Source organism: Stegastes partitus, unplaced genomic scaffold (assembly GCF_000690725.1).
Source record: "Stegastes partitus isolate 25-593 unplaced genomic scaffold, Stegastes_partitus-1.0.2 Scaffold170, whole genome shotgun sequence".
Classification (NCBI taxonomy): Eukaryota; Metazoa; Chordata; class Actinopteri; family Pomacentridae; genus Stegastes; species Stegastes partitus.
The window spans coordinates 639,361-653,353 of record NW_007577901.1 but is presented as its reverse complement, the minus strand read 5'-3'; the positions used below and the strand labels follow the sequence as shown (position 1 = coordinate 653,353).

The 13,993-nt window shown below is 44.0% G+C and overlaps 1 protein-coding gene across 3 annotated transcripts in view; it reads right to left on the bottom strand.

The window, feature by feature from the left end:
- The window catches only part of LOC103355868 (endonuclease V), a 67,630-nt gene that overhangs the window by 29,505 nt on the left and 24,132 nt on the right, over window positions 1-13,993 (bottom strand). For 2 of the 3 annotated variants that reach the window (XM_008279806.1, XM_008279808.1), the window contains one exon: window positions 8,645-8,715. In XM_008279806.1, the coding sequence (XP_008278028.1) occupies window positions 8,659-8,715 (57 nt within the window). In that variant the 3' untranslated portion in view covers window positions 8,645-8,658. Of the gene's footprint in view, window positions 1-8,629; window positions 8,716-13,993 lie in introns of those variants that run through there. The other variant, XM_008279807.1, reaches the window with a different exon arrangement.

Sequence of the window (13,993 nt, the reverse complement as noted above, 5' to 3'; positions counted from 1 at the left end):
ATCTAACGGACACCACGTCCAAGAAGTCGTCGCCGTGGCTGCATGTAGTTCAGAAAGTTGAGCGTCCACTTTGCAAACAGCAGTTTGTAGATCACAGTTCAACAGAACAACAGCGATGTGTTCTTCTCCTCAATAGTTCTATAAAACAATCCGATTTAAATTATTCAATGTGCTGCAAATGCTAAAGCAGCGTGCACTCAGCTCGCTGTGAAATATTCAGCAAATCCACAGACAATGTGCAGGTTTCTTTCCCCACAATGGTGCAGTTTGAAGGTTTCAAAGCTCTAATAATCAGACTTGTTGTGAGCAAGCCAATCTTTTACTCAGACTATCAAAATCAATTTAGCGTGAGGTAAAGCGAACGCAGCTGAAAGGTCGATAAAATCCTTCATCGCACAGGAAAATAAATGCTCAGTCACCTCCCACTCCAAACATGTACCTTTACAGCTCGTCTAATGCCCCGACTCTTCAGACTGATTCTGTAGTGATGCTGTCATCTCAGATCTCTAATAACATACAGCATCACTGCTCAGGGTAGAAGCGGTGAATGAAGCTGCCACTCGTACTCCTTCCCCCAGTAAGGATCAATTATTACCTTGATCCTCGACTTTGCTTAAATTTTCAGTGTTTGTGTTTGAGAGAAACGACGACGGGAGGAACAGGAGAACAGAGAGTGAGAGGGAAAAAAGATCCATGATTAAAGCTCTGTGGCCCGGTGTCACCTGAACATGTTTTATTTACCGTCCCTCAGAAGCAGAGTTGGCGTCAGAAGTGTTTGCTCCACAGTCTGGGTCGGTCCGGGCCGAGAGCCTGAATCACACAGCCAGAGGCTACGGACCCGCCGGACAGCGCCGAGGCAAAGTTTGGAAATAATCATCAACACATTCCTTCTCTGACGCATTAAATGAACACAGTGCCGTTATCCAGTAATCCCCCCCGATAGGAAGGTTCTCCCTTTTGTTCAACATCAGGTCGCGGTCAACATCGTTAGAACAACATTAAAATCTAAAACATCAGAGAAGTCTTAACCCCCTTTAAGTCAGTATTCAGTAGATGCACTGGGTCCGTGTAGACCGGTCGTAATCAGCCACAACATCTGCAGTTCTACCTCATTCTTCTTCATAAAACTATTCCAGTCCTGTCGGGTTACACGAGGATCTTGAGTGAACAGCTCGCTTCAATTCCCGCCGCAAATTCTCAGTTGGATTGAGGTCCGGCGTCCGACTCGGCCTCCAGAACTTCACCTTGTCGTCTGTAAACTGTTTCTGTGTAGCGTTGGATGTTTGCTTCGGGTCATTGTCGAAGCGGAAAACAACTCTCGTCCCGGTTCTCCTGCAGACTGCATCAGGCTGTCGTCCTGGATTCACCCACACTTTGCTGAATTTATTACATCCTCTAACTTGACAAGCCTTTGAGGGCCTGGTGCTGAGAAACATCCCCACATGATGATGCTGCCACCACCATGTCATGATGCTGCAATCTCCACTGTGAAGCACGGCGGTGGCAGCATCATGCTTCACATCATGATGCTGCACATGTAGTCTGATGGCAACAAAATTCCATTTTGGTCGCATCAGAACAAAGAACCTCCTCCTCTAAAGCTTCGACTGGTGAAGAACAGACAGAAGTTCTTGTATGAACAGTCTCTCCATCTCCTTCAGAGGAGTCGTAGGTGTCTTGGTGGCCATTCCCTCACCTATGCTTGTCAATAACTTCTTCACAGAGTTGCTTGAAGTGTTGTTTAGTCTTCATGGTGTAGTTATACCCAGGAGTTCTGATTCACGGGGGACTGGACCTTCACCGCACTCAGATCATCTCCATTTAGTGAACGATGTGACTTCCAGCGCCGACCAGCTGCTCCTGTGGTGAATCAGGTGAACCTCTTCTTAAAGGGTGTGAACACAAACGCAGTCATTTATCGTATAATTTTAATAAAGTGACTTTGTAGGAATCTGTTTTCTCTTTGACATGAAATTATGATCCAAAGTTAAAAAGCACCAAATGGTCAGACCTCCAGGAGGGTGAACACTGTTTACAGACACTAAATAAAAGCACTGATGCTCGATCCAGAAGACTCTCCGGCTACTGGCCCACTTGCTCTAGCGTGACCAGTACCGCTGCCTCATAACAAACAGTTCTGACCTCGCTACTGGTGCTAAACTACTTAGCATTTAGCACCATCGCTTAATTGCCACTTTTTGCCAAAGTTGCCTCTGATCCCTTAAACACAACCCCTGACGACAAATCAAACCAGTTTCCACAGAGCTGAGTGAAAATGAAGCGACATCTGCGGTCCCCAGAATGACTCACTGGAGGACGAGGAAAACACCACGATTCTGCTCTGCGATCGCCGAATATGAGCGCATGTGTGCACGCAAACGAGCAATTATCATTCATGTTTAATGGGGATCAAATAAATGGTGGTCCAAAATGAAAACAGCACGAGAGGTTGTGAATAACTCGGCTGTGTGAGTGCGTTAGCGTCTCCTGACATTTTCCAGAATCTGCAGAAATAAAACTTTAGACTTCTCCAGCCTCGACACGAACACATGTACGCACACCTCGGCGCCATGGCGGTCCAATTAATCAGCCCAAAGTGAGGCGAGATGGAGCGACGGTGTTTAAAAAATGTCAGGCTGACAGTCGGTGATGGACGGCGAGGCTGGTGTTTCAGAGATGGAAGAAAACGGGTGGAGGAGGGCGATGAAACATTGACTGCCTCTGCAGCTCAGTCCTCCAGTTAATGCTCCGGCTGAATAGTACCTCCAGCAACAAGCTGTGTCCTTGTACCACTATAACTTTTTAATGAGTGCGGTGCTCCCAGCAGAGCTCATCGGTCCAACCTTGGGCCGACCGCCTCTCCAGCATTTCCATGACATTTCAGAAATGTTTTCGTAAAGGGCAGTAAAGTTTGTCTAACAGCATGATGTTAATTGCACCCATCTCCATAATTGAGGCTGATGGATGGTTGAAAGTTTGTTAAAAATCAGACACAATAAACCCAAAACAGGCAGCGAGCCGCGCCTCGAGTCCGTCAGAGTTATTGGGTTTCTTGAGCTCGCATTAAAACGGTCGAATCAAATCATGATGCTGCCGGTTCAACGATAAAACCACGGACGGGTGGGAAACCTTGAGTCCTGACTTTAACGTGGATGCTGCTTTGACATCTACCACCCACATAAACGCCGTTACAGCCCCGTCTCCTAGCATCACGGCTAAACTGAACTCTTCAACACAATCACTTTTATGATTGTGGAGGAGAGGCTTCAAACATCCTGCAAAAAATGGTCGTATTTCAACCACAACTGGTGCATCTCCTGAAACCTAACCGAGTAGGTTTGGTGCCCGAACTTCACCGAGCTGCTAACGAGTCGCTATCGTCGTGAAAGCATCAACAAACGTGAGATATTTCTGTTAAAGCCCAATGAAACTGGAAGTCTCTCCCAATACATACGTTTCTTTTGAAATAACAAACAGGACTGATGTAAAAAAAAAAACTTGCAAGAACTGCTCGAGGAACACGACCAAGAGCTCAGGGTGTTGATTTAGAGTCCACGGAGGCTCCACCCAACAACCACCTGGACCCGAGTCATCCACCTTCACAACACCAGGCAGGTGGTTTCACTGTCGTGGCTTCAGTGAATCGGCTGTCGACGCTACAGAATCACCACGAGACGCACTCGGATGTACAGAACCTGCACGATACATCAATCAACTCGGACCGTCGTGCATTAAGGCCCGTCTTCCCGCAATCAGAAGGAAATGAAGAAAAGCTGCTCAAGGATGCTGAGTCGGCTGAACGTAACACTCCTCAGACGTCTCAACTGTAGGAACCACGTTTGACATCTTAGTTGCAGAGTCTGAACCGTCTATAAAGAGGTCGCGTATGGAACGACAGGGTTCTGGCCAGCGTTACAGCAGAGTACCGACCCGCTACGCTGCTGCCTGAAAACATTACACCGCAAATTGGGTCGATATGTTGTTTGTGAGGGTACGTAGCAGGAAACTATTCAACAAGAAGCTCCAATACAGTTTCTCTACCATCGTCTTTGCTGCTAATGCTGCTATCCGCTAGCAGCTAAGACGCTAACGTCGATTACGCTACTTCCCTGAAAAAACACGCCACATCTTGGCTCGCTATGCTGTCATTCAAGCTGCATGTTCAGAAAATTTGACATATTTTACAGTAAAACGTGCAAATGTTCTGAAGAAAGTCGTTTCTGTGCCGTCGTCTTCGCTGCTAAGGAATAGCTAATGAAGATGCTAATGTGTTCGCTAACGGTTCTGGTGAGAATCCTGAACGGTTGCGTGCGAGTCTCTGTGGCTTCAGAATAAAAGCTTATTTCCAAGCGTTTGGCTGCGTTGAACGTTTAATTCACAGTTAAAATATTGAAGCTTCCTGTACGTCAGCATCATTAAATCACATTAAACGAGCAGATTTGTGAGTTCTACCTCACCACTGAGCGATCGCTGATCAATACACCAGCTTGTCCACATGACACACGTTTAAAAATCCTTTTGCAAACTTTTTTTTATCAGATATTTTTGCACAAATTAAAAGAGGTGGATGGAGGCACGTTTGTTCCATCTAGAAGTGTTTAAGGACGACACATCTCCGACTAATACCACTAATTAATGACATGAAATCTCCAATTAAATAAAGATCAACGTGATGCCGCGCAAGAGAAGAAAAACCCTTCTTATTACTTTTTACTCAGCCTTTGAGCTCAACTCAAACAGACGCTTTAATCAGGACGGAGTTTGTCCAAAACACTGAAAGTAAACCGTCATGTTGAAGGAACCACAGCAGCTGCATGTGTCGGGTGTTTTTTTTTTTTTTTATCAGGGAATCGATATCAGCAGACGCAGTTAAATCCAGGAACAAGCAGCCCATCGCTCCGCCGCCTCGGCTGCTCATCGGCTTTCATCCTCTTTCCGTGACTCCCTTCCTTTGCTCTCTCACTCAGTGATTGATTTTCCGGGCCGAGCTCTCCTCGCCTCCCCGCCGTTCTCCTCCTCTGTTTGGATCTCCTCATCTCCTCTCCTGCTGCTCCGGCTTTCATGTGTCTCTCTGCTCTTTCTCTGACAGACAGAAACTCCATTCCTCTGCCACCCGGGAACGTCAGAACATCTGCAGGTGGACGCTGGACGGAGTTTTCAACTTTCCAGGTTTTCTTAAATCCTGCGTCCATAAAGTCACCTGAACACACCTGAGTGGACGGACAGCGACGTGCTGGAGAGCACGGACCTCTACAAAGCCTTCAGGTTTAATATGAAGAAGTGATGACGTGTGATCAGGATGAATATGAGTTCATGTCGTATATAAACACTCACAGGCGGCAGATCGAGGAAAAAACTGAAAAAAGAGAAACTGATTCTCCTCATAACTGTACTTTTAAACTTTTATTGCTCATTGTTGTTGCCTGTTTTGTTAAACTGCAGATAATATTTAATTAAATCACATTATTAAAGTATTAATTACATGTTTACTGTTTAAAAAAAAGAACAAGTCCAAAACTGTAAATCATGTAAACGTCAAAACTCTTTATTTTGACAGGAATTAGTTTGATTTTAATGTGAGATGATAAAATCAGACTGTTAGTGTTAAAATCTGCCAAAAATATTGTTGGTTTACACAGATTTGATGTTTGAATGAAATAATAATAATGTGGTAAAAAAAAAAAAAAAACAAGTTTTGACAGTTTTGCTAAATTATAGATAATAAAATAACAATTAAAGTATTAATTGACATGTTGACGACAAAAACCCAGAGCAAAACTGAAATTACACTTTTTTTTTTTTGTTTTTTTTTTTTACAACATTTAAACAGAAAAATTGTTAGTTTACAGATATTAGGGTTGAAAAATGGAAAATTTTCTAACTGCTATTGTCAAATTTATTTTATTAAATTACAGATAATAATAGAAAAAAGGTTTACTGTTTTAAAAAAAACTGTTAAAATGTGTTTTTAACAGATAGCATTTAGATTTTTTTAATTTATTTTTTTAATAAACTGTGACCATGAAAACTGTATTTAATTCTGCCAAAGTAATCCTTATTTAAATTAATTATGTTCATAAGGATTAAAAACGGGAAATATTTTTTTAAAAACTGTTATTTTACAATTTTATTTGTTTTATTCAATCACAAATAAAATCTGATGAAATTCCCAAAAAGTATTAATTTGCACGTAGATCATAGAAAAATGGCCAAAACTATAAATAATTTTAGCTTTTACTGTATTTACATCTTTAAAATCTTGTTAGTATACAGAAATGAGCAGATGTGTTTTTGGTAAATGATAGATTGAACCGTTACTTCACACATTTTCTCAGTTTTGTTAAATTACAAGTAATTAAAAGTAAAAATTAAAAGTATTAATTTACATGTTGCCTTAAAAACAATTTTTTTTTTTTTACAATGTCTAAGCGTAAAATCAAAGTTTTACTTTATGTACATCTAATAAAAGCATGATGATGATCACATATTTGTAGTTATTCTGTAGTGCAACACTCTCCCACTCCTTAGCTGCCAGATTTAAAGCTTCCTGTTTGGTGTTTTCTCCTCACTGCGTCTCCACATGTACAAATGATGCTCCTGTTATGTCATAAAGCAGGAACCGGCGGCCCAAAGCCGACTCTGCGGTTCCGGCTGCTCAGGTGCAGCGGGCCTGCAGAGTCGGAGGGCAGAGCCGGGTGAAGGCCTGCAGCCCTGCACACTCAGCACAAAGCCTCCGCCTGCCTGCGTCTCTTTGTAGCCGAGGCTGATCAAAGGCCGAGCGCGCTCCCAGGATTCCCAGCGTCAGGCGGATGAGCGCGGACATCCCATTATGTCTCCCAGCGGGGATGTGGGAGCTGAGCTGCAGCGCTTCGACCTGGGATTCTGTGCACGTTTGGAGAGAAGAAAAAACACTGTGGGCTTTGGAGGGCAGAGCGGATGATGATGGAGTTTCGAAGCATCTGAGCGCGCTCAGGGTCTTCGGCTTTGATCGGTAATGAGGAAGGTAGGGTCAAACTCAGCAGCTCTGCCTGTTATCACAGATGAGAATCAGAGGATCAAAGGCTTGTGCTGGCCTCATCCTTCCTGCTCGCTCGCTGCCTGAGCAGCGCTGCTTAACCTCCGGCGTCCTTCCCTCACCTCTGAACCGTCCACGGCCCGTCACAGCCTCCTAAACTCTGAAACTTTCCCTCTGCTGCAGCGCCGTGGAGCTGCTGGAGCCTCTGAAGACGACTAAAGCTGGTAAAGAACATCGCGTCAGCGTGGAGCTCCCAGTGGCTCCTACAGGTCTTCATCTTCTGGGATGAATCACTGAAACACGTCTCTGTGGCAGAAGACGATCATGATGCTGTTTCTGTTGAACAAACCTGCTCATGTTTGGTTCAACGTCCTCTGAACATCTTCACCTCAGTGATGTGCTCCTAGTGCGTCTACGAGCTCCTGGTCTGATCGCTGCTCATGACAGCAGGTCAGCTACAGGTCAGCTACAGGTCAGCTACAGGTCACTACAGGTCACTACAGGTCACTACAGGTCACCTAAACTGTGTCCTCTAATGTGTTCTTTTGCCAAATATGTGTGAAAGCAGCTCATCTTCTACATGTAGTTTACTGTCAGCCAGCTGGAGACACCAGGAGAAGAACCACAGCTTCTACGAAATAGACCAACAGTCATGAGGTCTCGTGCTGTTTTCCTTCAACAGTCATGTGGCTGTGCAGCAGGACTTCACTCCTCTGGGTCGGACCGTCCAGACAGATCTTTACTGGATATCATGAGGTTCACGAGAACGTTTGCAAACCACCTGCTCCGTAGCAGCAGATTGAGGATCTCAGAACATCATCAGCTGGTTGGTACATGTCCCAGATGTCTCCATGCAGCCATGATCCAACCTTCACGTGGTGGACCATCCGAGGCGGGTCTTCAGCGACCATCCAGAGGAGAAACAGCTGCTTTTAAAGCTGGACGTGGCTTCATGCTGGGACTCGGTACGAACAACCAGAACTGTGGCACGATTCCAGATTCAGCGCGAGTTTATCGGCGTCTACGGATCAACCATCGCTCTCCACCAACAACACCGGCCTCCTGACACCTGAAACTCATGGAACTCAGGAGGAAGGATCCCCGTTTCAACCCAGTTCAGACGGTGATGGACATGTTCTAACAGGACCAAGTGTTGCAGGAGCGCTGGGAGCAGAGCATCGCTGCACCGGGACTCTGGACGGACACAGAGTTTAAATCAGATTTGTAGTTGTTTGGTCACAGTCTGAGCTTCTGGTTAGAAGTCGCATAGAAGCTGTCGGTGTTGGACCTCTGACCTACCTGCTGATGGGAAACAACAACCTGTTCTTTGTAGATGACAACGTTTGTCCTCATTCGACATTGGTTCCCACTGTGCTGCAGCTAATGAAGACGTGATCGTGGAAACAGTTTCCCTTTTCCGGAGACTGTCTGGTGTTTGTCCTCTCCCACCATTTGTTCAGTCTAAGCAGCGATTAGAGGAGAATGATCCGAGCTTTCTACCAACGGGCCGGCTTTGCTTTAGGATTTGGGGAAACTCCTCTATGAGTCACTCGCTGTGGACTTTAAGCCTATTTTAAGACTGTAAACGTGCGGCTGAGGAACCCACACCTCCAGTGCTTCATCACCTACCTCGTTTCCTTTGTTCACGCATCTGCAGCCGGGAAGTGTTGGCGAAGGTATTCTCTGGAGCGACAGTCGGCCTGCAGAGGAGGAGAAGGAGGATGACGATAAGGATGAGCGTTTAACAGGTTGTCACACTTTGTTTTTATCTTCTAGCTGCTCAGGTGTGATCAGAGGTGAGCAGGAACAAGTTCTCCTGAAACCAAAACGGTAAATTTAGAGTGCTGCTGAACAACAGGAATCAGGTTCTGAGGCGACGTCTGCATCCAGACGTTCACACACGTTAGAAAGCAGCTTCAGGTGATGTAAGACAGCTCTAATTGTAGTTTTCTGAATCTTTTCTGACTCAAAGTCTTCTGAGGTGAAAAGTCTGGAACTGTTTAATGCAGAGCTCAGAGCTGAACAACAGAAGCAAAAATGTAAAAAAAAAAGCAAATATATAAAAATAAACAAGAAATTAACATTTGGGATTTCATAAGTATTTTGTTTGATGTGGAGCAGTGAGAGCGCCAAATTACATAAATAAATCAATAAAAGAATAATAAAGTAAAGTGGAAATAAAAAGAAGAATAAACAAAATACAAAATAAACAATGTGGTAAAATAAAGCGATTTTTTAAAAATGAATCCATAAAAGAAAAGGCTGATAAAAGTAGAAATGTAAAGACAAATAAATAAAATAATGAAAATAATAATTTGTTATTTTTTATTTATTTTTATTTATTTTATTTTTTTATTAGTTTTTTTAATTTATTCAAATTTTCTTTATTTTTTTCATTTTAACAATTTTTTGATGTTTTGATTTTTTGATTTTATTTTATTTTTTTAATTTTTTGATTTTTTTTTATAATGTCGCTTTAAAAGCAAAGGAAATATTTTTTAATTTTTTGATTTTTTTTTATAATGTCGCTTTAAAAGCAAAGGAAATATGCGCAGAAAAATGTGCGCAGCAGGAATGTCGTGCAAATATTTCCTTTGCTTTTAAAGTGAAATTACATAAAAATGTCATTATTTATTATTTATCGTATTATTTATTCCTGACAGCAGACACTTGTTGTACTCGACGTACTGATGTAGGTTCTAGGAAACGTTCTCCTGACGTTGTGTCTTCCTTCAGATTTGTGAGTTTTGAACTTCTACTCATAAATCGATCCGATTAAATCTCAAACTCCAGGGACTATTAACTGTCTTAATAGTGAAAAGTGGGTAAAACACACACAAGGCAGCCTGATTATTTCTGGTCTTCTTCTTCTTCTTCTTCTTCCTGCCGGCAGCATCAAACCCAGCAGCTCTGATCGATGCTGTTCGGCTTCATCACAGCGTATTGACGGAAACACTCCTGTAAATATACACGAGTGTAAAAATGAAGCATCAGACAAACAGGATGCAGCAAACGTCATGTTGTCTGCTCCGAGTCGCTCCGAGTCGCTCCGAGTCGCTCCACGTTGAACCAGAACCTTGTCCTGAGTTTGAAGAACAAACCAAACGGATCAGAGTCTCAGAACCGCGTGAAGCTTCTGCACTGTTCTGCTGCCTGGTGGCTACAAACTCTGATTTACATCCAGACGAGCTGCTGGTTAGACGCTGCAATAAAGGAAACATCTGCAGCAGCTTCATCTGCAATTATTAACGAGTGTGTTCATGACGTCAGACTGGATTACAATCTTCTGTTTAGAAACAATTATGGACGGCAGAGCGACGAAAAACAACATCATCTAAAGATCTTCTCCTCTCATGATTCACGGTGAACATTTCGAACTGTATTTTTTCAGAATAACGTACTTTTATTGCTCATTATCGTTTCCTGTTTTGTTAAATGACAGAAAATATTCAGTTCAATCATATTTAAAAAGTATTTGTTATACGTTTAATGTAAAAAAAAACAAAAAAAGCCAAAACTGTAAATAATGTAAACATTAAATATCTGCATTTTTACAAACAGTAATCAGTTTATTTATCATGTGTGGCCATAAAATTAAACTGTTAATGTGTTAAAACCTGAAAAATCCATCCATCCATCCTTGTAATGAATTTCTTATATGAGAAAAAATCGTTTTGTAGTCGTTCACTCACAGGTTTGTTTGTTTTTAAATGTTTTTTACACTAAAAATGTTTATTTTTGTAATTTTATTGATATTTTTCTACACAGAAAAGAAAAATTTCAATAAATCAGAGTTGATTTTTATAGCGTTGCATTCATTACACAGAGGGAACCTTATACAAACGTACAGAGAAAAGGGGAATAAGCTAGATTTCCTGCTCTGGTTTTGCAGGATCATGTCACTGAACCCCAGGAGCCACTGGAGGGGAACCGCTCCACAGTGGACCGGCTTCAGAGCGCCTCCCCTCCGGCCACAGCTCCCGGCAAGGTGAGGCTGCAGAGGTGAGCAGATGTGCACGGCCCCATCTCTGCAGGAGCTGCTTTTCAGGCCACACACGAGCGTGGACGTGAGCAGAGCGATGGCTGCGGTCCAGCGGCCCGGAGCAGCTCTTTATCCTGCAGCCTCCCGAAGGCCTCCAGCCCTGCAGCGATGCCCCCGTCTGCTGCACACCTTCCTCTGCTGCCCGTCCAGCCTCCCTCCTCCTCCTCGTCACTCCCCTCCCCATCAGGCTTCGTCCCTCCTCGTCCGGCGTTCTGGCCTCGGCGGCAGAATGTCAGGCTGCCATATATTAACATTTCGACCGCCTCGGGGCTGGATGGGGAGCTTCACATCAGTCGGGGCACACTCAGGGAAAGTTTCGGGTTTGGAGCTCCGGTGTCAGTCTTCACGGATGTTTGACTCCGTCCTCCAAGACTCGCCTGTTTCCCTTCCAGTGCCACTGAACACAGCGCTTCAAGCACTCGTTAACCAAACAGGTTCATCCCAGAAGCCCAAGATGACGCCTGAAAGTTTCTATTTTGCTCGACCACCAGTCAAAAAAAACCCAAAATGTTCAATTTGCACGGATATGAAAAAAATAGAAGCGCACTAAATCCAACATCTGAGAGCCTGAGGCCATGTCAGCCTGTCAAACCGTCCAACTCGGCGCCCGAACGCCTCCATAAATACTGCATGAACGGCCACGGAGCCCCGGAACATGAATCACCAGGAGTTCTTTCAGTTTATCCGGTGCTTTGGTTTATGAGCCGCTGCACTGAGACGGTAAACAGGTGAGAACAGGTAGCTGCTGAACGCCAGGACAAAAACGCTGCTGATGCTTTAATACTCAAATCATTTACCAGTCACAGGAACCAAACCGGACTAGAATCTGAAGACTTCTTCCACGACTACCGGCTGAATCCAGTAAAACTTGACCCAGAGAGTAAACAACAGAAGTAAATCCATCCTACTGACCAGAAACATGACTTCTAATGAATGTTGATGTTAATTTAAGTGTAAAACAAACTTCCTGCTAACTAGATCACTGTCCTGATGTGATATTAGAGTATTTTCTTTTTTAAAAAGTGAGTTTTTACAGCGTTGTTGATGCTCAGAGAGTTTCTTTGGACCTGGACCTTAATAGTTTACATGCTTGACTTTTGCTTTAACAGGATTATTCGTGCAGGACGTCGAACTTTACCGAAGAATCTAAAGACTTCTTCCACTATTACTGAGGGAAGACTAGTGGAACATGATAGAGTCGATATTTAAGAGTAAGAAGAGATTAAACAACAGACTTAGATTCATGGATTGGATGGATGGACGGACGGACGGACGGACGGACGGACGGACGGATGGACGGATGGATGGATGGATGGATGGATGGATGGATGGATGGATGGACAGACAGACGTACTTTTACAGAAGAATCTGAAGACTTGTTCCACTGTGACTGAGGGAACACATGTGGAACTTGACAGAGTATGAAGTGAGTAACCAACAGACGTAAATCCATCCTACTGACCAGAAACATGACTTCTAATGAACGTTAATGTTAATTGAAGTGTAAAAAGGCAACTTCCTGCTAACTATATCAACACCCTGATGTGATATTAGAGAATCTTCTTTTTAAAAAGCCAGTTATTATTGATGTCCAGAGGATGCAATGCAGCTTTTTTTTCTCCTAGAAATTCAAAACTGGCCTTTAACTAATATGTAAATGTGCTGCTGCCTTCAGCAGATTTTCACACTAACGATAGATTCTTGATCTCAGCGGGACTAATGAAGATAAATAATGATTACAATAATAAAAGCAAAGTGCTGTGCCTCGACGCCAAACTCAGCAGATAGCAGAAAACAGACGAAAAGCAAGAAGAGGAATCCAAGAGAAGTCCTGGAAGTTTGTCTGCAGCCCAACTTTGTGAGGAGACAGAAAAGTGTTGTTGTTGTTGGGCGACGCTGCCAAACCGGTGAAAACACAAAGTCCCGTTTGTGTTGCTGTTTTCATGATTGTGTTACTGCAGAGGAGACAGGAAGTGACAATACAGCAGCTTCTGAATTATTCAGAGACGGAGCAGTGGATGGATGGATGGATGGATGGATATGGACGGACGGACGGACGGACGGACGGACGGACGGACGGATGGATGGAAGCGGCACAGAGAGGACGAGCAGAGTTTGAAGCTCACCAGAAGCCCAGAGAGGCGACTCGACACATGAAGCCCTACACCGTGTGGCGGCCTGCAGGGAGCAACAATGAATTGTTGCATCTGCAGCAGTAAAAACAACCAAATTCTCTGCTTCAAACATCTCCACAGAAGACATGCATCAGCAGCATCTCTGTTTCCTCCTCTGCTCTCATTCTGTGCATGCAGCCTCCCCTCTGCCTATCACTCACATTGAAATTCCATCTGCTTTTGCAATCTGGGAGCGCAGCTGTAGAGCTTTTTACATCCTCCGGCTCGCTGGGAGACGACCGCACTGTATGGAGACCCAGAAACAAGCCGCCTCGCTGCAGGAGCTTCACGTGGGCCCAGCGTGGACGTCAACCTGCCCAGCGAAGCGAGCACACGGCGGCGGCGGCGCACAGGTGAGGGCTGCAGCAGTGGAGGGAAACGTAATTAGTGACTTCCGCTCGGTACAAAGCACTCAGACGGAGAGGAGAGGCCTGGAAATGGGCTGTTCCTGTACATCTCAGCCGGGTCCTCAGAGTCCCATTACGTCTTCCCATCAGCAGGAGGAGTAATGGACGTTAACCCTCCAGCTCCTCTTTCCTTCCTCATGTCTTTAATTAACCCCTGAAACAACATCCTGAAGTCCAGCCGGCAGCAGCAGAACAGTCCAACAGAGTGACTCCGGATCAGACGAGGCTCCTGAAGTAACGCAATAACATTTGACAATAACATTTGTTTTTTAAATTTTATTTCCTTTTTACTGTATTTGGAAAAACAAATGTGTATTAATGGTTGAAAAAAATATTTTACTTTATTATTAATTTA